The 26,290-nt window shown below is 54.4% G+C and overlaps 7 protein-coding genes across 7 annotated transcripts; all 7 read left to right on the plus strand.

Annotated features, from left to right (window-relative positions):
* On the plus strand, positions 1–515 carry LOC123717239 (histone H2A). Its single transcript, XM_045673128.1, has one exon. It carries the CDS (start codon positions 74–76, stop codon positions 446–448), a length of 375 nt encoding a protein of 124 aa, XP_045529084.1. The 5' UTR covers positions 1–73; the 3' UTR covers positions 449–515.
* Positions 516–7,035: 6,520 nt separating this feature from the next.
* Positions 7,036–7,747, plus strand: LOC123717233 (histone H2B). The gene has a single exon (XM_045673123.1). The coding sequence runs from the start codon at positions 7,103–7,105 to the stop codon at positions 7,475–7,477; it is 375 nt and encodes a 124-aa protein (XP_045529079.1). The 5' UTR covers positions 7,036–7,102; the 3' UTR covers positions 7,478–7,747.
* Positions 7,748–8,054: 307 nt separating this feature from the next.
* LOC123717231 (histone H3) lies at positions 8,055–8,682 on the plus strand. Its single transcript, XM_045673121.1, has one exon. The coding sequence runs from the start codon at positions 8,192–8,194 to the stop codon at positions 8,600–8,602; it is 411 nt and encodes a 136-aa protein (XP_045529077.1). The 5' UTR covers positions 8,055–8,191; the 3' UTR covers positions 8,603–8,682.
* Positions 8,683–9,390: 708 nt separating this feature from the next.
* Positions 9,391–9,859, plus strand: LOC123717241 (histone H4). The gene has a single exon (XM_045673132.1). It carries the CDS (start codon positions 9,492–9,494, stop codon positions 9,801–9,803), a length of 312 nt encoding a protein of 103 aa, XP_045529088.1. The 5' UTR covers positions 9,391–9,491; the 3' UTR covers positions 9,804–9,859.
* Positions 9,860–10,962: 1,103 nt separating this feature from the next.
* LOC123717230 (late histone H1-like) lies at positions 10,963–11,941 on the plus strand. Its single transcript, XM_045673120.1, has one exon. The coding sequence runs from the start codon at positions 10,991–10,993 to the stop codon at positions 11,807–11,809; it is 819 nt and encodes a 272-aa protein (XP_045529076.1). The 5' UTR covers positions 10,963–10,990; the 3' UTR covers positions 11,810–11,941.
* Positions 11,942–19,526: 7,585 nt separating this feature from the next.
* On the plus strand, positions 19,527–20,041 carry LOC123717237 (histone H2A). The gene has a single exon (XM_045673126.1). It carries the CDS (start codon positions 19,600–19,602, stop codon positions 19,972–19,974), a length of 375 nt encoding a protein of 124 aa, XP_045529082.1. The 5' UTR covers positions 19,527–19,599; the 3' UTR covers positions 19,975–20,041.
* Positions 20,042–25,285: 5,244 nt separating this feature from the next.
* On the plus strand, positions 25,286–25,997 carry LOC123717234 (histone H2B). Its single transcript, XM_045673124.1, has one exon. It carries the CDS (start codon positions 25,353–25,355, stop codon positions 25,725–25,727), a length of 375 nt encoding a protein of 124 aa, XP_045529080.1. The 5' UTR covers positions 25,286–25,352; the 3' UTR covers positions 25,728–25,997.
* The last annotated feature ends 293 nt before the right edge of the window (positions 25,998–26,290 follow it).

Here is a 26,290-nt window from a genome sequence, read left to right on the forward strand (position 1 = left end):
TTACCGTTTCGCTGTCGAGTAGTTGTGTAGAGTAGTGTCGTGTTGTGTACGTACAAACAAACAATCATACAAAATGTCCGGACGTGGCAAGGGCGGCAAGGTCAAGGGGAAGGCAAAGTCGCGTTCCAACCGCGCAGGTCTCCAGTTCCCGGTCGGTCGTATCCACAGGCTGCTCAGGAAGGGCAACTACGCCGAGAGGGTGGGTGCCGGTGCGCCGGTCTACCTTGCGGCCGTTATGGAGTACCTGGCGGCCGAAGTGCTCGAGTTGGCCGGTAACGCGGCCCGTGACAACAAAAAGACCAGGATCATACCGCGTCACCTCCAGTTGGCCATACGCAACGACGAGGAGCTCAACAAGCTACTCTCCGGCGTGACCATCGCACAGGGCGGTGTACTGCCTAACATTCAGGCGGTCCTTCTCCCCAAGAAGACCGAGAAGAAGACATAAATTACATTACAATACAATCGTATCGTTGTCATTGCAACGACCTAAAAGGCCCTTTTCAGGGCCGCAATATGATTCATTAAAACGCAATGATGGTGGTGGTGGTGGTGTGGCAACCGTACCACCACCATTTTTTTGTTAGATAAATGTTTCAACGACATAATACGTACTTCGATCTCACCGAGATTATACCTACCTACATATTATTATCTATTATAAGTATACTACTAATACTACTACTACTACTACTACTACTACTGTGATATATAAAAACGGTAATCAGACTAAATGTAATATTAGTAGATGATTATTTGTTTCTATCAAATTAGTATTAAATTACCTATACTACAATATAATATAGACAATAACCAATACTTAATAATAATAACACGCTCGAAATTCCTCGCTTACGCAATCATCCAATCAGTAATACTTAATAGACAATACATGCATACTATGTTATGTACATTTTTTTTTTGTTGTTGTTGTAAATTTTACTTTAAATAACCATAAATAAATCGTGTCAGAGGGAGAGGGAGACGGAGATAGAGACAGATACACATATAATATAACGCCCCGCCCCCTTCGCCGTCGCCGTTCCCCCCCCCCCCCCACCAACCCCCCCCCCCCTCTCGTGTCCCATCACGCGGCGTTCTAACGGTAACGACGCGATCGATTGGCCGCCGCGAATCGTATACCATGTAACTCCGGACCGGTTGCAAGAACACTTTCAAAGTGAAGTATACTGAAGTGACGAAAAATGTTTTTTAGTACGGTCTTCTGCCTTTACAGTGCACTCGAGCCTCTCTAATACTGTATTGCCGTAGTTTTTACTATTAAAAACACAAGCAATCGCCGTTGAGGATCCGCCTTGCACCCACTTACGCCGACGCCGAAGCAAAGAAAGCGCTGCGCCTAGTCCGGCCTCCCACCAGCGGGTCTCACCGGAGGATGCGCATGTGCGGACCGAGCTGAGGTGTTCAGGCTGTGCCTGGCAGACTCCGGCTCCAGCTATGGAGCGAAAACCGCGTCGCGATGCGTCCGGCCCGCGTGCCAACGTACGCTCCCGCTCTCGCGGTCGAGCCGCGTTACCGCCGCCGCCGTCGTCGTCGCCGCCGAAATCAAGTTCGTCGCGCAACCGGTCCTTGAGTGGCTCTCGCTCGCGTAGCGATCGAGCCCCGGGACCCGGAGACGAAAAACCGGGCGAAAAAGTCGTTCTTAGTGAACAGCTCTCGTCGCGGTATACTGCCGTTCGACACCCTGTCGAACCGGCCCCCCACAACCCCTCCCCCGCAGTGTTTACTACAGCGGGCCTTTTAGACAGTTCCACACTAACTCACGCAGACCCCGAGGTCACAGGTGACTCGCGCCCGGCTGGCGCTCGAGCCCCCCTCGCGGTACATAGTGAAAGTGGTAGTGAAAGTGCAGTTTTCATCGAACAAAGTGGTGGTGAACAGTCGCAGCTCTCGTCGCGGTATACGGACGACGAGAGTACCTATACGGCTACCCCGCACCGACCTCACCCCTCGACAGCGATGGCGCCACCGGACTCAGGAATGCACCTAACAACAAATGTGAGTACCGGTGTTGTTTTTCATCACGGCGAGGATCATAGCCACGCTCACGGGCACGACCCTGAAGAGCTGTTGGCCTACCTAGAAGGCGACCTGCGGCCATTGCAGCCCGTCTCACCTCGCGCCGGCTATGAGTTGGATGCGCTTTTTGTTGCGCAAACAATCATAGGCCGGTTCGCTACAGACGGGCTCGCACGCGCTATGTGCGAGTACCTGGCGCAGACCCGCAGGCGCCTTCTAAGTGAAGGCCTAATGACTTCGCCACTCTCAAGTGACGAACATGACGCGCTTGCCGAGGCAAGACGCGTACAATTACGCCGCCCGCCGCCGCGCGACTCCGATGAGGACGCCGCCGGGTCGGCACCCAAGCGTGTCTGTGCGCAGACGACGCCACCTGGTGTCAAATTTATGACACCTATAACACAAGTACAACCGGCGCCGCTCTCGCAGCGAGACCCGCGCCGCCGGCGCCTAACGGACATGCCCACGGACACGGCGCCTACCGCGGCGCCCCCCGCACCCCCCGCGCCCCGCGCGGCCCTTGCGACGGCTCTTCCGACGCCGCAAGATGCGGCGAGCAATAATACGGACAATACAGCGGCCTCTTACGCCGCAACGACCGCCTCGCCGGCAGTAGCCCGCCGGCCCCCCCTTGCACCCCTGCCCCCCGCGCCTCCAAAGCCCAAGTATCCGCCGTTTGTCATTGAGTCTCTCCCTGACTGGACAACGCACGTCAGGGAGATGAAGCGGCGGCTTGGGCGCACAATTAATGCGCGCGCATTCGGGCAGGGGTTAAAAATCCTGCCTCAAGACGAGGAGGAGTACCGTTTGGTGCAGCGGTACCTAGGGGAGTTAGAGAGTAGCGGCGTAAAAGTCGTCTACTTCTCATACTCCCTACCAGCGGAGCGGCAGCTGAAGGTGGCGCTACGAGGCATTCCGGCGGACACGGAGCCCGAGGCCATCTTGTCGGAGCTGCGCGACCTAGGGTTCGAGCCGGAGCACGCTCAGCCCATACGTGCCAGAAGGGGCAGGCCGGGGTGCATATTTTTAATTATCCTGCGCCGCACCCCCGACCTCACCCCCGCTATATACAACATAAAGGAGCTGTTGTGTATACCGGGGGTCACCATTGAATCTTGGCGGGGCAAAAGGGGCCCCGCTCAGTGCCACCGCTGCCAAGGATTTAGGCACTCCTCGCACCAATGCCACCGGGCCTTAGCCTGTGTGCGGTGCGGGGAGGAACACCACTCCGCCGACTGCCCCCTACCAAAGGGGGCCAAGCCGAAATGCGCCAACTGCAAGGGGGCGCATACGGCTAACCACAGCACGTGTCCGGTGCTGAAGGAGGAGGCGCGCAATAAGCGCGCAGGCACGGTGGCGCACACCACAGGGGGCAAGGGTGCCGCGGACGCGCGCGGTGCGCATGATGCGCGCGGTGCGCGCGGTACGCGTGGCGCTCGCGCTGCGGGACCCGCGGCGCCGCGTTCAAAGGGAGGAGAGCCGCGCATGCATGCGCAGGCTGAACGGCGCGCCCATGAGCAGCGCGCCGCACACCCGCAGGATGCGGAATTAATTTCGTACCCTGCGGAGCCTCCCAGAGGTCAACGCAGGCGCCCCCGAGGCAGAAGAGGCCGGGGGGGGTTACAACCCCCCGCCCCCCCGCGCGCGGAAAATTCCGCGCACTTCGCGGAGGGCCCCAGTAGGGCCGCTCCTGACTCCGCTCCAGCCGCTGGAGCCTCCAGGACCGCCGGACAGCGCGCCGCACGCCCCCGCAGCGGGGGCCCTCTGAGGGGCCAGATGTTCCTCAGCGAGGCGGCGATTGCTGAGGCGGTCGACAGGGCGGTCAACTCATTGTTGAGCGCCCTCTACCCGACTCCGCCTGCCCCGACCCATGGAGGACGCCGGCCGCGCAGTCGAGGCGTAAGACACACACACCAACAACAATGATCTTACGCCTCCTACACTGGAACGCCGAGGGCCTTAGGGGGAAAGGTCCCTACCTGCGCAACATCCTACGTACACACAACGTAGATGTTGCGCTCATTTCAGAGACACACCTGCGCCCCACCGACCGCCTGAGTGCTGCGGGCTACTTCGTTTACCGCGAAGAGCATCAGGCGATCAACGGGGCGCCCATGCGCGGCCTGGCAGTGCTGGTTAGAAGGAGCATTCCTCACCGCGCTATCCAGGCCGTCAACCTGACTGGCATCCTGACGCTGGGGGTAGAGCTGGAACTGGGCGGTCAGCCCACAGACGTGTTGGCCGCCTACGCTCCCCCCGGCGCAAATTTCATTGAAGCCGAGCTGGAGGCAGCTCTCAGCGCGAAGCCGACGATCATCGCGGGTGACTGGAATGCCAAACACATCAACTGGCATTCCCAAGTCACGAACGCGCGAGGTCGTCGCCTCTTGCACCACGCCGAAGAGCGCGGCTACCTGGTGTGCGGACCTGACTCCGCCACCCACTTTCCTAGGATAGCCGCCCACAGGCCGGACCCCATCGATTTGGTGGTGCACAACCGGCCTGACCTCCACCTAGCGCAGGAGGTCCTGATGGACGAATACCAGTCGGACCACCAGCCGGTGCTGTGCCTCATCGCGGGGGCTCCATCCCCGCCCGCACGCACCCGGAAGGTCACCGACTGGAACATCTTTGAGTCCATCATGGAAGACACCCCTGCGCCCGGCCCACCGGATTCGACAGGCGCCGTTGACGACATGGCGGAGTCCATGACGCGGCAACTCCAGGCAGCTCTGGCGGCAGCGACCTCAACGCGCACGCCGGAGATCACCTGCCAGGACCTTGCACCCTATGTGCAAAGGCTGATTCAGCGCAAGCGCGCGCTCAGGAGGCAATGGCAGCGCAACCGCTGCCCCGCGCTCAAAACGCAGCTGAATCGCCTCGCCGAACGTGTCAAGGCCGAGCTGGTCTCACACGAACGGCGCACATGGGAGCGCACACTGGGAGAGGCCACCACAGAGCCTACCCGCCTCTACCAACTTTGCCGCCGTCTCTACAGAACTCCAGAGCCGAAGCGTCCCCTTCGCGACAGCAACGGCGCCATCACTTACGATGACACAGATCGGGCCGAAATATTCGCCGAACACCTCCAGCGTCAGTTCTCGCCGAACCCCGCGACGTCCCCTACGCGCGTGGCAGAGGTGGTGAACGCTGTCGAGGCGTGGTTGACGTGCCCGATCTCTACCGACGAAGCCCAGATCTTCTTCTCGCCGTCACAAGTGCGGAAGAGGATCTCAAGACTGCGACCCAGGAAGGCGCCGGGACCGGATGGCATCACCCACGAGGCGCTGCGCCATCTGCCCATGAGGTGGATAGTTGCGCTGTCGCGCCTCTTCACGGGTATCCTCCGGTACACGCACTTCCCTAGATCTTGGAAAGAGGGCAAGGTGATCCTAATATCGAAGCCCGGGAAGGACTCTTCCCGACCCGAGAGCTATCGACCCATCACCCTGCTCTCGACGCAGTCGAAACTGTTCGAGTGGCTGTTGCTGCAGAGGATCGAACAATACCTGCAGCCGAGGCCCGAACAGTTCGGCTTCCGCGGCGAGCACAGCACGACGCTGCAGCTGACGAGGGTGCTCTTCACTGCAGCCTCGGCCCTCAACAAAAAGGAGGGGGCCGCCGCCGTTATGCTGGACATGGCGAAGGCCTTTGACCGTGTCTGGCACGACGGCCTCGTGCTGAAGCTCATCGAGTCTCCACTGCCCCGCCGAATGGTCGCCGTGCTCCGCGCCTTTCTCACCGAGCGCACGTTCTTCGTTGCGACGGGAGAGGCCGCGTCGAGACCGCGACCCATCACGGCGGGCGTCCCGCAAGGTAGCGTGTTATCGCCCTTGCTCTACACCACGTACACCGACGACGTTCCGTGCCCCGAGGGGTGCACACTCGCCCTCTACGCCGACGACACGGCGTACGTGGCGTCATCGCTGAGGGCCTCGCACGCTGCCCAAAAACTCCAACGCGCTCTGGACCTCCTGCCAGAGTGGCTGGACAAGTGGAGACTCGCCGCCAACCCGGACAAGACTCAGGCCATTGTCTTCGGCCGGGGTAGGTTGCCACCACCCCTACGCTTCCTGGATCGAGACGTGCCGTGGAAGACGCCGGTCACCTATCTAGGGGTCACCATAGACCGGGGTCTGACCATGACGCCCCACATCTCCAGGGCTGTAGGGAGAGCCAAGTGGGCAGCGCATACGCTCCGCCCACTGATCACAGGCAACCTACCTCTCCGCACCAAGCTCGCGCTACATAAATTGTATGTGCGCCCTCACCTCACGTACGCGGCACCGGCGTGGTTCTCCTATGCCAAGGAGACCAACCGCCGAAGACTGCGCACCGTACAAAACACCGTCTTACGGTGCGCTGTACATGCACCACGCTACGTGAGGAACGCCACCATAGCGCGAGACTTGCGGATGGAGTCGATCGACGAGTTCGTCGCACGGCTCGCGATGAGGATGTTTGATCGAGCAGACGCCTCTCAACATCCTCACCTCCACAACATCGCGCCGTGGCACTCCAGGCCGCCCGACCAATACAAGTACCCGCGTGAGCTCTTCTCCGCGGGCTCCGACGACACCAGGGCAACAAACGCGGCTTCGACCGCTGGTCGCCTCGCTGGGCCTCCCCCGGGTCAACCGGGGGTCTCACCCGGCGGTGCTTGACCGCGAGCCGCGCTAGCTGCCCGATACCACCGATCATGACACCAGGGCCAAGTCGAGACTACTCCTTGGCCCCCTCCTCATCACCCGGACTTGACACTCCGGACACGACCCCATCGGCTGCGCGCACCGGGTAGAGACTGAGTCTCCCCGCGCGCCTGCAGCCCCCACCAAGGGCTATATGCCCGCCCCCGTACCGCCCTGTATCAGCAGGGCGCGAACAGAAACACCACTTGAAGGGGGCATACGCCCCGAACAAGACAAAACACCCCCCTCGCGAGGGAGGGTGTAACAATAACTACGCGAAATGTTTTTTAAAAAAGCTATTCTCGTGTGGTGTGTGCAGTAGTCGATACATTCTCTCAACTCTCGCATCTCGCATCTCGCATCTCGCGTTCACTATGCCACCAAAGACCAGCGGCAAGGCGGCCAAGAAGTCCGGCAAGGCACAGAAGAACATATCCAAATCGGACAAAAAGAAAAAGAAGCACAAGAGGAAGGAGAGCTACGCCATTTACATCTACAAGGTGCTCAAGCAGGTGCATCCCGACACCGGTATCTCTTCGAAGGCGATGTCAATCATGAACTCGTTCGTGAACGACATCTTCGAGAGGATCGCGGCTGAGGCGTCTCGTCTCGCTCACTACAACAAGCGTTCGACGATCACGTCCCGCGAGGTGCAGACCTCCGTGAGGCTCCTGCTGCCCGGCGAGCTCGCCAAGCACGCCGTCAGCGAGGGCACCAAGGCCGTCACCAAGTACACCAGCTCCAAGTGAGCGTCGCGGCGGGGTGGGACAACGGCGGTGACGTACGCAACGTAGGAGACGAACACGTCATCCAGACGCCGCGTCGTCTCAGCGCCGGCGATTTCTCTTATTATATTATATCATAATGAGAGCGATTGACAATAATAATCATCATCATCATCATAGTACCATCAAGTACCAACCAACCAACCAAACGGCCCTTTTCAGGGCCACAATATATATCCGAAGAGTCCGTAGAGACCACATAGTATCAACGACAAGCGTAAAAAACTATAAATAAATACTCTCTAAATACACCACATATCTAGTAAACATTTGACATAAAATCTACCATGAAAATGTATTATTAAATAATATGTCTGCTTTAGTAGTTAACCTACATAAAGAAAAATCAAAACAAACACATACATTGTATGTATACAAGTATAATTATATATTATGCATAACTGTTATCCGCTGACCGACCGACCGACCAGTAATAATATATATTTATTATTATGTTATAAACAATTTCATTCACATAGGTACGCTTCCCTTTTTTTTTCACGCACGGCAAACCCGTCCTTACCCCCGAGCTCTTTTCGATTTTATATATAAAGGCGCTCTCCGCGCGTGAACGCGGTTTATATCATCACCACAGTTGATACGCGACGGACGTGTCGATCGTGATCGTATAATTTTAGAGTTGAGTTAGTTAGTGAGCGAGTTCGAGCAGTCGTCGTAATGGCACGTACAAAGCAGACAGCCCGTAAGTCCACCGGCGGTAAGGCGCCGCGAAAGCAGCTCGCCACCAAGGCGGCCCGCAAGAGCGCTCCCGCCACCGGCGGCGTGAAGAAGCCTCACCGTTACAGGCCCGGCACCGTCGCGCTGAGAGAGATCCGTCGCTACCAGAAGAGTACCGAGCTGTTGATCCGCAAGTTGCCGTTCCAACGTCTGGTGAGGGAGATTGCGCAGGACTTCAAGACCGACCTCAGGTTCCAGAGCTCCGCCGTGATGGCGCTTCAGGAGGCGAGCGAGGCGTATCTGGTGGGTCTCTTCGAGGACACCAACCTGTGCGCCATTCACGCCAAGCGAGTGACGATCATGCCCAAGGACATCCAACTGGCGAGACGCATTCGCGGCGAGCGTGCTTAATTTTGCGTAATATGTATACATAACATAACATATTATTATTATTATTATTACTACAACAAAAGGCCCTTTTCAGGGCCGCATATGATTCAAATGATGCATCTAATTGTGCACACTCAACAGTAGTGCCACAGTCAGACAGACATCACGTGTCGAACGATTAAAACGTAAAACTTTTAAAATAAAATAAAAAAAAAGTAATGAACTGATAGAAAATTATTAATCAACTTGTTTTACTACACTTGATTTACAAAATTTTGACTAAACAGACCAATCGCACCGTCTGTCCGGTAACAAACAGGTTTTAAAAGAAATAGAATAAAAAATAAATATATATATTATTTTCTATTATGCGTCTATATTTTACACTATTGTTACATTGTTTCTTAGAAAACAATAAGTACCTCACGCCCACAATAATAAATATTTTTTTTATTATTTAAGTACATATTTATGGCACCACTTAAGGTTGCGTTGCGTTGACTCTTGTCAACTCAGTTTAATAATTTTGTTAATTGTTTTTATTGATTTTTTTGTTTGCGTATTACGTCTTTACCGTTTGTAGTTTGTCATAATATAATAGACATATTTGGAGGGTTCATTTTGCTTATTTATGTAGTTATTATATATTATACATACGTAACCGACAACGAAAATAACATTAAAGGACGAATATCTCTACAAACCGACCGACCGATTCCCCCCCCCGCGCCCCTCGGACAACTGCCGCCTTATATATATATTCGAGGTTCGGGCATTTTTCTCTATATAAACCGCGTGTTAATCGGCGCGAAGCGCATTCGAACAGTGAACGTAGTACGTGAGGCACGTACGCAGTGTTGGTTGATTCTTACATTCACTCAGTTTTCAATTCGAAACTCGCTGGTTCACAATGACCGGTCGCGGTAAGGGAGGAAAGGGATTGGGAAAAGGTGGCGCGAAGCGGCACAGGAAGGTGCTCCGTGATAACATCCAGGGTATCACCAAGCCGGCGATTCGACGTCTGGCGCGCAGGGGTGGCGTGAAACGTATCTCCGGTCTCATATACGAGGAGACCCGCGGTGTTCTCAAGGTTTTCCTCGAGAACGTCATCCGCGACGCGGTAACCTACACGGAGCACGCCAAGAGGAAGACCGTCACCGCAATGGACGTCGTGTACGCTCTGAAGCGCCAGGGCCGCACCCTCTACGGTTTCGGAGGTTAAGTTGGGTTCGGTCGTATATCCACTGATATATACCTATACCTACCTAACTATATGTATTTTTCAACAACAATAAAAAGGCCCTTTTCAGGGCCGCATATGTTTCGATAATAAAAATAAAACGTTATCACAACGACTAAACGTCACCTAAAATTAATTAATATACCAATATATGTTTATATTTAATAGATGGAAAATTAATATCGAATGCAAAACCGCTACATTTCCCTATAGATATCTAAAGCTAACTATCTACATACCTAAATACACGTTACGTGTAGCATGATAATAATATAAAGTCTTCGTATGTACTTAGTATGTAAAGTAGGTACACGGTACGGCTTTAACAATCACGTCGTAATATAGCGTAATTGAGAGATTTTGATAATAATATACATATGATATATTATGAAAATTAACAATATAGATATACGTCTAACCTAAACGGCCGCAGGTCGCGACCGAATCGCTCCTGGGCTAATGAAATTTTCTTATTTACATCTTTTGTTATATTATCATCAACCTTTTACCAATATATATATTTTATTAATAAATAATATATACATTTCATTTGTGTAGTGTGTGTTACGGAGCGAAGAGAACGCGCGCCTCTACGGCCTCGTCTCGGAGAGTGGTGCTGTTCTACAACATGCCGCATTCGATGCGATAAAATCAATCGTAATCTTAATATATTGTCTAAACGAACGGATCCCGTTGAACCTTGGAATCTTGACGTTCAACGGGAGACATCGCACGTGCGAATACCGTTTGATTTAATTGTTTAATTGTCAATTTAAAGTTAACGGTACGCGCGCGAGTCGACAATAACAAACTTTAAAAGTCGATACCTAACGCACGCCAACGCCTGCAGGGCGACTCGAAGTCGTGACCGGTCGCGGATATCATAAAGTCTAATTAGAATAGAGATTTTGTGCAATTTCTCGATTATATATTGGAAAAAATCCGATCAAACTGAGACGTGTTAGTGAAAAGTTTCCACGCCGAATACGAGAAAACGCATATAGTTGGCGAAGCTCTCGTCGCGGTATACTGATTCGTCTGGCAGGCGCTCACTAGCGCCGCGCACTCTTAGCATTGTTGTACATTGACTACAATTTTACAATATATTAAAAACTCGTTAATTTACGTGTAAACGTTAAGTGTCTAATTAATTGTTAATAAAAAAAAAAATGGCCGACACAGCAGTAGCATCGGAGACACCCGCGCCGGCGACGCCCGCCAAGAAGGCACCAAAAGCGGCAGCGGCCGCGAAGAAACCCAAGGCGAGACCAACGCACCCCAAGACTTCCGACATGGTCAACAGCGCGATCAAAGAGCTCAAGGAGAGGAGCGGATCGTCCCTGCAGGCGATCAAGAAATACATCGCCTCGAATTATAGCCTAGACGCCGAGAGGTTGGCGCCGTTCATAAGAAAGTATCTCAAGCGCGCGGTCGCCTCCGGCACCCTGATTCAGACGAAGGGCAAGGGCGCATCGGGCTCGTTCAAGATAGACAGCAAGTCGGGAACCGGCGGCGGCGCGGCGAAGAAGGCGACGGCCGCCTCCGCTTCCTCCGGCGGCAGGGGCTCCGCCGCGGCGGCGTCCTCCGCGGCCAAATCGGTGAAGAAGCCGACCGCACAAGCCGCCAAGAAGACCGCCGCGAGTGCGGGCGCCAGGAGCAAGAAGGCCGCCGCCGCGGCCGCCGAGACCGCGTCCCCCGCCAAGGCGGGCGGAAGGGGTGGCACCGCCAAAGACAAGAAGGCAGCCGCTGCGGCCAAGAGGAAGCCGGCCGCGTCGGCCGCTCCGAAGAAAGGTCGCGGCTCCGCGGCCCCCTCCGCCGCAGCGTCCGGCAAGGGCGCGTCGACCACCGCCGCCGCTTCCAAGGCGAAGAGGAGCGCGAAACCACCGACCAAAAAACCTAAAGCACCCAAACCGAAGAAGGCAGCAGCCGCCGCGCCCAAATCGAAGGCCGCCACCGCTAAAAAGGCATCGGCCGCTTCCAAGAAGTGAACGCGACAATCCACGTTCAATACGCACGAGCCGCCGCACTGTGTTCGCGTGCGCTGATCACCGGTAAGAAGAAGAAGGAGGAGGAGGAGGAGGAGGGTCGGCCACCGGACGGAAGAGCGACGAACGCATCACAAGTTGGTCGTTTTTTTTTTTTTTTTGAATGGAATCTCGCTGTTGGCCTTAAGGGCCTTTACAGCTCAGCTCGGGCTGTTTTGGCGAGCGTAGCTCGGCCAGAATGGCGTTTTATCCCGCGGCTAGCGCAAGGGCGTCTCCTGTGAGACTCGAACCTCGGCTTGGGCCGTCGCGGGGCGGTCAATCGCCTGAAGGGCAGGACGGAAGCTCACTGTAGTGAGCGAAGTGCGAAGTAAAGGTCCTCGCCTTCCCCGGTGAAGGCGGTTTTTTACCCTAAACTGTGATTGGCTATTTTTATTATTGGCCGCGCGGGCGGCATTTAATTTATTGTTTGCTACAGTAATTGGATCGTCCGGATCCGTTAGTATGTGTCGGGGCCTCCTACGAGCCTTTTTTGTCGGGAAGGGGTAATAGTTGATGCTATTACGCACCAGCGGATTGGGATGGTGTTTAGCCTTGTCAAAGTGGCGTGTGGACGCCAACTTCATCCATTGGGCTATGGTAGGGAGCTCCAGGTCATGGTGGAGATCGACGTTTCTCACATAGAAGGGCGCACCGGTCGCGATTCTCATGAATCGCGACTGAAGCACCTGTAGTCGGTGTATATAGGAGGGGGCACAATGCGCAAAGACTACGCTAGCGTATGTCATGCACGGTCGGATGCAGGCCTTGTACAGGGTGACCTTGTGTCTTAGAGACATTTGACTCCTTTTATTTAGGAGGAAATGAAGGCGAGAGAGGACAAAATGTGCCTTCTTGCGAACGGCGGCTATGTGCTTTCGGAAAGACATGCCGCTATCGAGCGTGACTCCTAGATATTTAACGGACTTTTGCCATGGAATGGCTTGCCCGTATAGGGTTACCTCTGTCTTGAGGTGAAATTTATCCCTAGCGATAGCACCGGGGTTGCCCCTGGCAAAGAGAACTGCTACGCTTTTCTCGGGATTTATTTGGAAGCCCCATTTCCGAAACCATTCGCCTAACGACGTGGTAGCGGTCTGGAGTCTGTCCACAATGACACCTCTATCTTTATGGGTGGTATAGAGAGCGGTGTCATCGGCATAGAGGGCTAGTTCCACATTGGGAGCCCTAGGGATGTCGCCGGTATACAGCGTGAACAGAAGGGGCGAGAGGACCGAGCCCTGAGGGACTCCGGCCATGATAGGGCGAGGAGACGATAACGTTCCTTCTACGCGATAGCGCATTGAGCGGTCGGACAAGAAGTCGTGTACGATACGCACGAGTCTTAGTGGCACATTAAGGTGGTAGAGCTTGTAAACCAAGCCGTTGTGCCAGACCTTGTCGAAAGCTTTCGCTATGTCGAAGAAGAGCGCACCCGTGGCTCTCGGTTTCAGGGAGCTATTCATCCCGGAGAGGATGTGCTCCGTGATTCGATGGACTTGATGAACGCACGAGTGGGCCGGCCTGAAGCCAAACTGCTCATCGGGAATGAGCCCCTTATCTAGGGCAAAGTCTAGGAGGCGCTTTTTAAGTACCTTCTCGTAAAGCTTGCTAAGCGTATTGAGAAGGCTGATAGGGCGGTAACTGGTGGGGTTGTTACGGGGTTTGCCTGGTTTGTGAATACCAATGACAATGGCCTCTTTCCACTGCGCCGGGAAGGTGCAGTTTTCAAGGAGGCAATTGAAAATGGACACTAGTAGGCATATCAGATGGGGCGGGAGGCACCGGAGGACCTTGTTCGAGATGGCGTCGAGACCTGGAGATTTACGAGGCAGTGAACTCTTTATTAGAGTTTTGACCTCGGCGATCGACGTAGGAGGGAGCGGCTCGGGAGGGAGGGGCAGTGCTACGATGCGTTCGACCTCGCGGTTCACGTGTTCGACGTGCGCCGGGTCGCTATGATCGAGATACGGGGTGCACTGCTCCACTAGGTTGACGGCTAAGCACTCGGCTTTTTCGTCGTCGTCGAATGCGTCAGGCAGATTTGGACGCTTGAGAGGGGGCATGGACGCCACCGTGTCGGTTTTAAGGGAACGCGCGAGAGACCAATAGGCCGTGTGCGAAGGTGACAATTCGCTGGTAAGACGGTCCCAGCGTTCGTTTCTAATTTCCCGCATGCGCTCTTTGACTCGGCGCTGCGAGGCGCGGAGTGCTCTGCGGTTTTCGTCGGTCGGTGCTCTGGCGAAGGCGCGAGTCGCCGCGTTCTTCTCGGTCAATAGACGCCTCGCGTCCGGGGGAAGCTCCCAGCGTTGAGCGAACTCATCTGGGACCTTCCGGGACGACTCGGCGACCTTGGTCTGAATGTGATTAGTGACCGAGGAGATCGCGTCTAACGCGTGAGCGGACGAGACTAAATTGTCGGGGACATTTGGGAGGGCAGAGGTGTCGGCGGGCTTGAGGGCCTCGTCTAACTTCTGCCAGTCGACAATGGACTTGAACCTCTTCTCTCGAGTGTTAGGAGGGCCGAATTCAAAGTGAACCGGGAAGTGGTCCGAGTCTAACTCGTGTAACGTCTCTACGCTTCGCGGCTGTAGTGCCACGTTACGTAAAACCGCTACGTCTATGACGTCCGTTGAGAGAAGGCCGTTGCCTGTTATGCCACGGCGAGTCGGTTGTATGGGGGCAATGACGTTGAAATTGAGCACGTCTATAAGCCTATTGAGGGCTAACCCATTAGGGTTTTGTTTTGAACTATTCCAGTCCCCGTGTTTGCTATTGAGATCCCCGACTAATAAGACCGAGGGGCCCATCGCAAACAGGGTTCTGAGATCGCTCTCTAGTATGATCTTGGCGGGAGGGAGGTACACCGACGCGATAATAATCGGCTGATGGCCGGTCATGGCTACGCGCAACACAGAGCACTCTATGTTGGTAAGGGAGGGCGGGTCTAGCGGCGAGCAGTGAAGCGCTCGTCTATAATAAATGAGCGTACCGCCTTTCGCCGTAGGTCGGTCGTTTCGCACTACGTTGTAATTTGCGAATCTGGGAGCGCGAACGCTGGGCTTGAGGAAAGATTCCTGTACTAGGAAAATATCTATTTGGTGGCGAACGAGGAAATCTCGAACCAAATCTGCCTGCGGCTTGAAACCGTTTGCATTGAAAGTCACCACGGACAGTGATCGGGACTTGATCCTAGACGTGGTCGTAGCTATTGCGGTGTGGTGGAGTCTGCAAATTGTCGCACGGACTTAAGGAGCTGGACGTGCTCGATTACGAGTTCCTTCTTGTCTTCCGCGTTGTTGGCGGATTTGAAAGCCTCGGAGAAGGCGACAAGAGCGTCGATGTCTAGCGCGTCTACGATACTAAACGCGAGATTTAAGGCGTCGCGGACCTTTTCTGATTCCGCGGCGGCCTCAGCCGTGTGTCTGAGGGCTTTAGCCGGAGGGCTCACCTTGCGTGTGGGCCTCTCCGTTATGACGGGGGTCGGCGCCGGCGCCTGGGAAGGCTTTACGGCTGCCGATTTTGTTGGCAGAGGCGGGAAGGCCTCTGACGTGAGCTGGGGAGGGCCCTCCGTAACGGGGGGCTTGGTCCAGGCACTATTCCTAGGAGGTGGGGCCGGCACGTACGTGGGCTTTGCTCCCGCGCCACGACGGACCGCATCGCGCCCCGCCGTGCGCCCAGACGCCGGCTTATGCGCCTTGGGGGCACGAGGGCACCCGCGATAATTCGCTGGGTGGCCCTGTTGCCCGCAAAGCACGCACGCCGGCGGCTCAGCGCACGGAAGCGTTCTTTTGCAGTCCGCCGTGCCGTGGTCGCCTAGGCACTTTACGCACCGTGCCCTAGCGAAACAGTTACGGGCCGCATGCCCGTAGAGTTGACAGCGGTGACACTGTCGTGTGAAGGAGTGTTTGAGGGGGGTTTCAACCCTCAGCCCCGAGAGCTTGCAACACTCTCTCAGGCTAAATATCTTTTTCCCACTCGGGGTGGGATCGAGGACAACGAGTACCATGTCGTACTCTTCCTTGGTTGTTCTCTTGAGCATGCGGAATACATCCCTTACGGGGTATCCCTGCTCAGTGAGGTCCGATTGGACTATCCCGGAGTCTATCTCCTTTGGGATGCCCTTGATGACTACCCTTAGGACGCGCTCCTCGGGTAGGGGGAAGGTGTGGCCACCGATACCTTCAGAGCGAAGGTATGAAGTTAAAAAGCGGTGGTGATCAGATGAAAAGACCTGAACGCAAAGGTTATCCCTTAGCGTTCGGGCCTTGTAATTTATCGACTTTGTGTCGAGAATTTTTGATAGGGTCGGCCAGGCGCCCTTGTCCCTAACGTATACGGGCGGGGGGGTTTTAATGCGGTCCGCGGGGGCGGGGGGCGCAGGTTTTCCCGATAAGAGGGAACTAAGATCCCTCTTCGGAGGGTTGGCGGCTTGTGTGGGCCTTTTGGCGGGGGGACCGCCGTTGGCCGAACGCTTCTTCTTCCGGCCGACGGTTTGAAAGCCGTCGCTCTCGGAAGATGAATTTTGTGCGGCTTCGTCGGCCGCTAACGCCGGAGTGGATTGGGTCGACATGACCGATGACGGGCGTGAATTTAAACCCGTCTCCTCATCGCTGGCACTTCCCACTTCAGGGAGTGGTGAGCGCGAGCGCGAGCGAGGGAGTGTAACGAATTTCGATGCCTTCGCGGAGGCATTTTTCTTCACCTTACGCGGCGACGGCGATGGGGAACGCGGCGAATCCGCGGTTTCGGACTCATTAAAAGCCCGCAAAGCGTCGGGGAAGCGCTCTTGGAGAAAGAGCAATATTTTTCTTAAGTCAGGGGGTGGATCCCCGGACGCCATTCTGTTGGCGGGATGCCAACAGTTTGACGGCGGGTGTGTACCTAGTTGCCTAAGTGTGGTGAGTACCTAAGCTAATGGTTTGCCCTAATATGTGGTGTGTCTCCGCTGGTGATAGCGGAGGTGAGGTTTGTCACCGACCTAACCAGCCCGTAGGAGATTGGGTATAAGAGCCCCTACGGATGTGACAGGACCCGTCCAACAGTGGACCTGTGTTTAGCCGGTTGCTAGAGAGTAGTTGGCGTACCTACTCCCCAATACGTGCCTACTAGGAGGCCCGGCCGTGCACAGGACTTGGAGGAAGCGGAGGGGCTGTTACGCGCCTTGAAAAAGGCACGGTGTATGCACCCCGGACAAAAACACTCCCGCACAAGGCGTTAACCCACAGATAACCGTTTGGCACCGTTAGGTGGCTATCTGAGGGCCGCAGGTAAACCCGCGTTCATAAAATGCAGCCTTCAACCCGATGTCCAAACACCGAAGACGCGAAGCGACCAATGAGAGGGCGGCAGGCAGCAAGGCAGCGATCGGGCTGACCAATGGGAGGGCAGCAGGCAGCAAGCAGCAAGGCAGCGGTCGGACAGCGCGTGCGCACTGTACAGCGGCAAGCGGCGATGACTCACTCGGAGCGAGCGAGATGGCACTACAGCACTGATGACTCACACGGAGAGAGCACTGGAGCAGACGTCCGCACGGGTCGGCGGTCGGAAGCGAAGTCGCGAGTACAAGTTGGTCGGTTGTGTCGATGTTGTATGTATACACACACACACAACAACACGCACAAACACGCCACACAAAAAGCCCTTTTCAGGGCTAACATATGTTTCGCGAAACCGAAGTTGAGAGTTTCAATCGATAAATAAACGTGAAAAGGTAGTAATAATAAAATTACTTATATATAATTAAATAAATAAATAAATAATAAGAGATTACCTATTTTGTCGAAACATATACATATTCTAAATCAACGTGTATGCCTAAAAAATATGATTATATATTAAAAATATCAAAAACAGTACAGAACAGTAATAAACAAAATAAAAACTTAAACCACACATCAATAGATATTTGTAATTAAGTTGTAAGAGCGAGACAGCAACGCTAGGGGTATATACGCAAAGATGTATGTATATTATAAAAGTTAAATATTTTATATAAATAAACTTGAAATAAGCTTGCTATAAGCACACGTTTGTACACGTGCAATAGTAGGCACGGCGGCACGGCGGCACGCCAGGCAAGCGTAGACGATTGCAAAGCTTTCCAAGGAAACGTTTTTGAACTATTTGTATATATATATATATATATTGTATATATATATATATATATAGTATTTACGTGCATTTTGTTAGTATCATGTGTTGGTATAATGCCTGTATGTATGCAATGCACGTTGTTAAAGATATAAAAAAAAAAAGTAGTGATATACATATTATTAACTTACCTATTTGCTAGCAACTCGACAGCCGTCGCGACACTTAATTAATGCGATCCTAGAAAACAACACTTCACAGTTCAGTCTTAGAGATATATAGATAGATAGACATTCTCTCTGATCATCTTGATCGTACATCACATCACATCACATCACGTCACATCTCATCTCAATCAGTTCGTTGAACGCGCGCACTTCACACGAGAGATACAAAAAATAGACAAATAGATAAATCGATAAATAAATAAATAAATAAATATATATATTCATATCACACCTGTATAGCACCGCCGTTCTTCGCCACAATCACCGTACCGTACGACACCACCATAACCACCACCACCGTCGCGATCACTTCTTCTTCGTCGTCGTCGTCGTCGTCGTCGTCGTCTACCAATCGCTATAACAATAATTAATACGTGTTAATCGCACGGGCCCGCCTGGAGCGTCGCCTCCGCCTCCGCCGCCCGACTGCCCGACTCCCGACAAAACAATATTCTAAAATTAATATTACCTTTGCCAGATGTGTGTTGGTGCAATAAAAGTTGCAAACAATAGAGAGACCTATTGCACTACCCCCGCCCCCGCCCCCCCGCATATTTCATATTTCTACTATACATCATTGCCATCATTTTACAATATCTTTAAAAAATAATGTGCTAAAAATATGAGATTTATATTTTATACACCTACGTATATATATTACGTAATTAGGCAAACATACCGGGCTGTCTGTCTGTCTGTCTGTCTGTCTGTCTGTCTGTCTGTCTGTGAAACCCTAACTTGAAATATAAAAATCGACAATAGGTTCATTAGAAGTTATCATCTATCTTCTACCCATTAGTAGTGTCTACTTCACATTATTATTTATTAATTATTATTATTATTATTTTTTTTTTATATAAATAAGTCGCGGAGGGACGGTTAAACGTAACAGTATAAGAATATAAGAATACAACGTATAAGATTATATATGTTATTTTATTTGGAATTGATAATTCAAATAAACAATTTGTGTTGTGTTGTGTTGCTTAATTTCATTAAACTTAAAAAAAATAGAGAAACGTCATTAAAACTCAATTCAATCTCAAGATTCGACTACTTTTTCCAACCGCGATGGATGGATGCTACCGCCATCTAGTATACAATAAAGAAACATACTACTTTTTTTCTTTACATAATATTATGTATACGTAGATACGGTACTGGACGTCAGTCAGCCCTCCCCATCTCGCTCGCTCTCTATCTCTCTGAATATCGCTCGCTCGCTCGGCCGGCATCCAATCGCGTTTAGTAGCGTAGAGAAGTAGACCTCGTCGTTTGTCATACCCGGCCGGTTGGTTAAATACCGTTGGAATTTATATTTAACAAATTCGTCGCTATGGAAAAAAAAACCTCACTCACCAGTCTTACCGTTTCGCTGTCGAGTAGTTGTGTAGAGTAGTGTCGTGTTGTGTACGTACAAACAAACAATCATACAAAATGTCCGGACGTGGCAAGGGCGGCAAGGTCAAGGGGAAGGCAAAGTCGCGTTCCAACCGCGCAGGTCTCCAGTTCCCGGTCGGTCGTATCCACAGGCTGCTCAGGAAGGGCAACTACGCCGAGAGGGTGGGTGCCGGTGCGCCGGTCTACCTTGCGGCCGTTATGGAGTACCTGGCGGCCGAAGTGCTCGAGTTGGCCGGTAACGCGGCCCGTGACAACAAAAAGACCAGGATCATACCGCGTCACCTCCAGTTGGCCATACGCAACGACGAGGAGCTCAACAAGCTACTCTCCGGCGTGACCATCGCACAGGGCGGTGTACTGCCTAACATTCAGGCGGTCCTTCTCCCCAAGAAGACCGAGAAGAAGACATAAATTACATTACAATACAATCGTATCGTTGTCATTGCAACGACCTAAAAGGCCCTTTTCAGGGCCGCAATATGATTCATTAAAACGCAATGATGGTGGTGGTGGTGGTGTGGCAACCGTACCACCACCATTTTTTTGTTAGATAAATGTTTCAACGACATAATACGTACTTCGATCTCACCGAGATTATACCTACCTACATATTATTATCTATTATAAGTATACTACTAATACTACTACTACTACTACTACTACTACTGTGATATATAAAAACGGTAATCAGACTAAATGTAATATTAGTAGATGATTATTTGTTTCTATCAAATTAGTATTAAATTACCTATACTACAATATAATATAGACAATAACCAATACTTAATAATAATAACACGCTCGAAATTCCTCGCTTACGCAATCATCCAATCAGTAATACTTAATAGACAATACATGCATACTATGTTATGTACATTTTTTTTTTGTTGTTGTTGTAAATTTTACTTTAAATAACCATAAATAAATCGTGTCAGAGGGAGAGGGAGACGGAGATAGAGACAGATACACATATAATATAACGCCCCGCCCCCTTCGCCGTCGCCGTTCACACCCCCCCCCCCCCCCCCCCCCCCCCCCCCTCTCGTGTCCCATCACGCGGCGTTCTAACGGTAACGACGCGATCGATTGGCCGCCGCGAATCGTATACCATGTAACTCCGGACCGGTTGCAAGAACACTTTCAAAGTGAAGTATACTGAAGTGACGAAAAATGTTTTTTAAATTGCCCACGGACACGGCGCCTACCGCGGCGCCCCCCGCACCCCCCGCGCCCCGCGCGGCCCTTGCGACGGCTCTTCCGACGCCGCAAGATGCGGCGAGCAATAATACGGACAATACAGCGGCCTCTTACGCCGCAACGACCGCCTCGCCGGCAGTAGCCCGCCGGCCCCCCCTTGCACCCCTGCCCCCCGCGCCTCCAAAGCCCAAGTATCCGCCGTTTGTCATTGAGTCTCTCCCTGACTGGACAACGCACGTCAGGGAGATGAAGCGGCGGCTTGGGCGCACAATTAATGCGCGCGCATTCGGGCAGGGGTTAAAAATCCTGCCTCAAGACGAGGAGGAGCACCGTTTGGTGCAGCGGTACCTAGGGGAGTTAGAGAGTAGCGGCGTAAAAGTCGTCTACTTCTCATACTCCCTACCAGCGGAGCGGCAGCTGAAGGTGGCGCTACGAGGCATTCCGGCGGACACGGAGCCCGAGGCCATCTTGTCGGAGCTGCGCGACCTAGGGTTCGAGCCGGAGCACGCTCAGCCCATACGTGCCAGAAGGGGCAGGCCGGGGTGCATATTTTTAATTATCCTGCGCCGCACCCCCGACCTCACCCCCGCTATATACAACATAAAGGAGCTGTTGTGTATACCGGGGGTCACCATTGAATCTTGGCGGGGCAAAAGGGGCCCCGCTCAGTGCCACCGCTGCCAAGGATTTAGGCACTCCTCGCACCAATGCCACCGGGCCTTAGCCTGTGTGCGGTGCGGGGAGGAACACCACTCCGCCGACTGCCCCCTACCAAAGGGGGCCACGCCGAAATGCGCCAACTGCAAGGGGGCGCATACGGCTAACCACAGCACGTGTCCGGTGCTGAAGGAGGAGGCGCGCAATAAGCGCGCAGGCACGGTGGCGCACACCACAGGGGGCAAGGGTGCCGCGGACGCGCGCGGTGCGCATGATGCGCGCGGTGCGCGCGGTACGCGTGGCGCTCGCGCTGCGGGACCCGCGGCGCCGCGTTCTAAGGGAGGAGAGCCGCGCACGCATGCGCAGGCTGAACGACGCGCCCATGAGCAGCGCGCCGCACACCCGCAGGATGCGGAATTAATTTCGTACCCTGCGGAGCCTCCCAGAGGTCAACGCAGGCGCCCCCGAGGTAGAAGAGGCCGGGGGGGGGTACAACCCCCCGCCCCCCCGCGCGCGGAAAATTCCGCGCACTTCGCGGAGGGCCCCAGTAGGGCCGCTCCTGACTCCGCTCCAGCCGCTGGAGCCTCCAGGACCGCCGGACAGCGCGCCGCACGCCCCCGCAGCGGGGGCCCTCTGAGGGGCCAGATGTTCCTCAGCGAGGCGGCGATTGCTGAGGCGGTCGACAGGGCGGTCAACTCATTGTTGAGCGCCCTCTACCCGACTCCGCCTGCCCCGACCCATGGAGGTCGCCGGCCGCGCAGTCGAGGCGTAAGACACACACACCAACAACAACAACAATGATCTTACGCCTCTTACATTGGAACGCCGAGGGCCTTAGGGGGAAAGGTCCCTACCTGCGCAACATCCTACGTACACATAACGTAGATGTTGCGCTCATTTCAGAGACACACCTGCGCCCCACCGACCGCCTGAGTGCTGCGGGCTACTTCGTTTACCGCGAAGAGCATCAGGCGATCAACGGGGCGCCCATGCGCGGCCTGGCAGTGCTGGTTAGAAGGAGTATTCCTCACCGCGCTATCCAGGCCGTCAACCTGACTGGCATCCTGACGCTGGGGGTAGAGCTGGAACTGGGCGGTCAGCCCACAGACGTGTTGGCCGCCTACGCTCCCCCCGGCGCAAATTTCATTGAAGCCGAGCTGGAGGCAGCTCTCAGCGCGAAGCCGACGATCATCGCGGGTGACTGGAATGCCAAACACATCAACTGGCATTCCCAAGTCACGAACGCGCGAGGTCGTCGCCTCCTGCACCACGCCGAAGAGCGCGGCTACCTGGTGTGCGGACCTGACTCCGCCACCCACTTTCCTAGGATAGCCGCCCACAGGCCGGACACCATCGATCTGGTGGTGCACAACCGGCCTGACCTCCACCTAGCGCAGGAGGTCCTGATGGACGAATACCAGTCGGACCACCAGCCGGTGCTGTGCCTCATCGCGGGGGCTCCATCCCCGCCCGCACGCACCCGGAAGGTCACCGACTGGAACACCTTTGAGTCCATCATGGAAGACACCCCTGCGCCCGGCCCACCGGATTCGACAGGCGCCGTTGACGACATGGCGGAGTCCATGACGCGGCAACTCCAGGCAGCTCTGGCGGCAGCGACCTCAATGCGCACGCCGGAGATCACCTGCCAGGACCTTGCACCCTATGTGCAAAGGCTGATTCAGCGCAAGCGCGCGCTCAGGAGGCAATGGCAGCGCAACCGCTGCCCCGCGCTCAAAACGCAGCTGAATCGCCTCGCCGAACGTGTCAAGGCCGAGCTGGTCTCACACGAACGGCGCACATGGGAGCGCACACTGGGAGAGGCCACCACAGAGCCTACCCGCCTCTACCAACTTTGCCGCCGTCTCTACAGGACTCCAGAGCCGAAGCGTCCCCTTCGCGACAGCAACGGCGCCATCACTTACGATGACACAGATCGGGCCGAAATATTCGCCGAACACCTCCAGCGTCAGTTCTCGCCGAACCCCGCGACGTCCCCTACGCGCGTGGCAGAGGTGGTGAACGCTGTCGAGGCGTGGTTGACGTGCCCGATCTCTACCGACGAAGCCCAGATCTTCTTCTCGCCGTCGCAAGTGCGGAAGAGGATCTCAAGACTGCGACCCAGGAAGGCGCCGGGACCGGATGGCATCACCCACGAGGCGCTGCGCCATCTGCCCATGAGGTGGATAGTTGCGCTGTCGCGCCTCTTCACGGGTATCCTCCGGTACACGCACTTCCCTAGATCTTGGAAAGAGGGCAAGGTGATCCTAATATCGAAGCCCGGGAAGGACTCTTCCCGACCCGAGAGCTATCGACCCATCACCCTGCTCTCGACGCAGTCGAAACTGTTCGAGTGGCTGTTGCTGCAGAGGATCGAACAATACCTGCAGCCGAGGCCCGAACAGTTCGGCTTCCGCGGCGAGCACAGCACGACGCTGCAGCTGACGAGGGTGCTCTTCACTGCAGCCTCGGCCCTCAACAAAAAGGAGGGGGCCGCCGCCGTTATGCTGGACATGGCGAAGGCCTTTGACCGTGTCTGGCACGACGGCCTCGTGCTGAAGCTCATCGAGTCTCCACTGCCCCGCCGAATGGTCGCCGTGCTCCGCGCCTTTCTCACCGAGCGCACGTTCTTCGTTGCGACGGGAGAGGCCGCGTCGAGACCGCGACCCATCACGGCGGGCGTCCCGCAAGGTAGCGTGTTATCGCCCTTGCTCTACACCACGTACACCGACGACGTTCCGTGCCCCGAGGGGTGCACACTCGCCCTCTACGCCGACGACACGGCGTACGTGGCGTCATCGCTGAGGGCCTCGCACGCTGCCCAAAAACTCCAACGCGCTCTGGACCTCCTGCCAGAGTGGCTGGACAAGTGGAGACTCGCCGCCAACCCGGACAAGACTCAGGCCATTGTCTTCGGCCGGGGTAGGTTGCCACCACCCCTACGCTTCCTGGATCGAGACGTGCCGTGGAAGACGCCGGTCACCTATCTAGGGGTCACCATAGACCGGGGTCTGACCATGACGCCCCACATCTCCAGGGCTGTAGGGAGAGCCAAGTGGGCGGCGCATACGCTTCGCCCACTGATCACAGGCAACCTACCTCTCCGCACCAAGCTCGCGCTACATAAATTGTATGTGCGCCCTCACCTCACGTACGCGGCACCGGCGTGGTTCTCCTATGCCAAGGAGACCAACCGCCGAAGACTGCGCACCGTACAAAACACCGTCTTACGGTGCGCTGTACATGCACCACGCTACGTGAGGAACGCCACCATAGCGCGAGACTTGCGGATGGAGTCGATCGACGAGTTCGTCGCACGGCTCGCGATGAGGATGTTTGATCGAGCAGACGCCTCTCAACATCCTCACCTCCACAACATCGCGCCGTGGCACTCCAGGCCGCCCGACCAATACAAGTACCCGCGTGAGCTCTTCTCCGCGGGTTCCGACGACACCAGGGCAACAAACGCGGCTTCGACCGCTGGTCGCCTCGCTGGGCCTCCCCCGGGTCAACCGGGGGTCTCACCCGGCGGTGCTTGACCGCGAGCCGCGCTAGCTGCCCGATACCACCGATCATGACACCAGGGCCAAGTCGAGACTACTCCTTGGCCCCCTCCTCATCACCCGGACTTGACACTCCGGACACGACCCCATCGGCTGCGCGCAGCGGGTAGAGACTGAGTCTCCCCGCGCGCCTGCAGCCCCCACCAAGGGCTATATGCCCGCCCCCGTACCGCCCTGTATCAGCAGGGCGCGAACAGAAACACCACTTGAAGGGGGCATACGCCCCGAACAAGACAAAACACCCCCCTCGCGAGGGAGGGTGTAACAATAACTACGAGATGTTTTTTAAAAAAGCTATTCTCGTGTGGTGTGTGCAGTAGTCGATACATTCTCTCAACTCTCGCATCTCGCATCTCGCATCTCGCGTTCACTATGCCACCAAAGACCAGCGGCAAGGCGGCCAAGAAGTCCGGCAAGGCACAGAAGAACATATCCAAATCGGACAAAAAGAAAAAGAAGCACAAGAGGAAGGAGAGCTACGCCATTTACATCTACAAGGTGCTCAAGCAGGTGCATCCCGACACCGGTATCTCTTCGAAGGCGATGTCAATCATGAACTCGTTCGTGAACGACATCTTCGAGAGGATCGCGGCTGAGGCGTCTCGTCTCGCTCACTACAACAAGCGTTCGACGATCACGTCCCGCGAGGTGCAGACCTCCGTGAGGCTCCTGCTGCCCGGCGAGCTCGCCAAGCACGCCGTCAGCGAGGGCACCAAGGCCGTCACCAAGTACACCAGCTCCAAGTGAGCGTCGCGGCGGGGTGGGACAACGGCGGTGACGTACGCAACGTAGGAGACGAACACGTCATCCAGACGCCGCGTCGTCTCAGCGCCGGCGATTTCTCTTATTATATTATATCATAATGAGAGCGATTGACAATAATAATCATCATCATCATCATAGTACCATCAAGTACCAACCAACCAACCAAACGGCCCTTTTCAGGGCCACAATATATATCCGAAGAGTCCGTAGAGACCACATAGTATCAACGACAAGCGTAAAAAACTATAAATAAATACTCTCTAAATACACCACATATCTAGTAAACATTTGACATAAAATCTACCATGAAAATGTATTATTAAATAATATGTCTGCTTTAGTAGTTAACCTACATAAAGAAAAATCAAAACAAACACATACATTGTATGTATACAAGTATAATTATATATTATGCATAACTGTTATCCGCTGACCGACCGACCGACCAGTAATAATATATATTTATTATTATGTTATAAACAATTTCATTCACATAGGTACGCTTCCCTTTTTTTTTTCACGCACGGCAAACCCGTCCTTACCCC

The sequence above is a fragment of the Pieris brassicae genome, chromosome 12 (assembly GCF_905147105.1).
Source record: "Pieris brassicae chromosome 12, ilPieBrab1.1, whole genome shotgun sequence".
NCBI classification, from domain to species: Eukaryota; Metazoa; Arthropoda; class Insecta; order Lepidoptera; family Pieridae; genus Pieris; species Pieris brassicae.

What these genes read in the sequence shown, in the direction of transcription:
- LOC123717239 (XM_045673128.1), top strand. Translation starts at nt 74, where the DNA reads ATGTCCGGACGTGGCAAGGGCGGCAAGGTCAAGGGGAAGGCAAAGTCG.
- LOC123717233 (XM_045673123.1), top strand. Translation starts at nt 7,103, where the DNA reads ATGCCACCAAAGACCAGCGGCAAGGCGGCCAAGAAGTCCGGCAAGGCA.
- LOC123717231 (XM_045673121.1), top strand. Translation starts at nt 8,192, where the DNA reads ATGGCACGTACAAAGCAGACAGCCCGTAAGTCCACCGGCGGTAAGGCG.
- LOC123717241 (XM_045673132.1), top strand. Translation starts at nt 9,492, where the DNA reads ATGACCGGTCGCGGTAAGGGAGGAAAGGGATTGGGAAAAGGTGGCGCG.
- LOC123717230 (XM_045673120.1), top strand. Translation starts at nt 10,991, where the DNA reads ATGGCCGACACAGCAGTAGCATCGGAGACACCCGCGCCGGCGACGCCC.
- LOC123717237 (XM_045673126.1), top strand. Translation starts at nt 19,600, where the DNA reads ATGTCCGGACGTGGCAAGGGCGGCAAGGTCAAGGGGAAGGCAAAGTCG.
- LOC123717234 (XM_045673124.1), top strand. Translation starts at nt 25,353, where the DNA reads ATGCCACCAAAGACCAGCGGCAAGGCGGCCAAGAAGTCCGGCAAGGCA.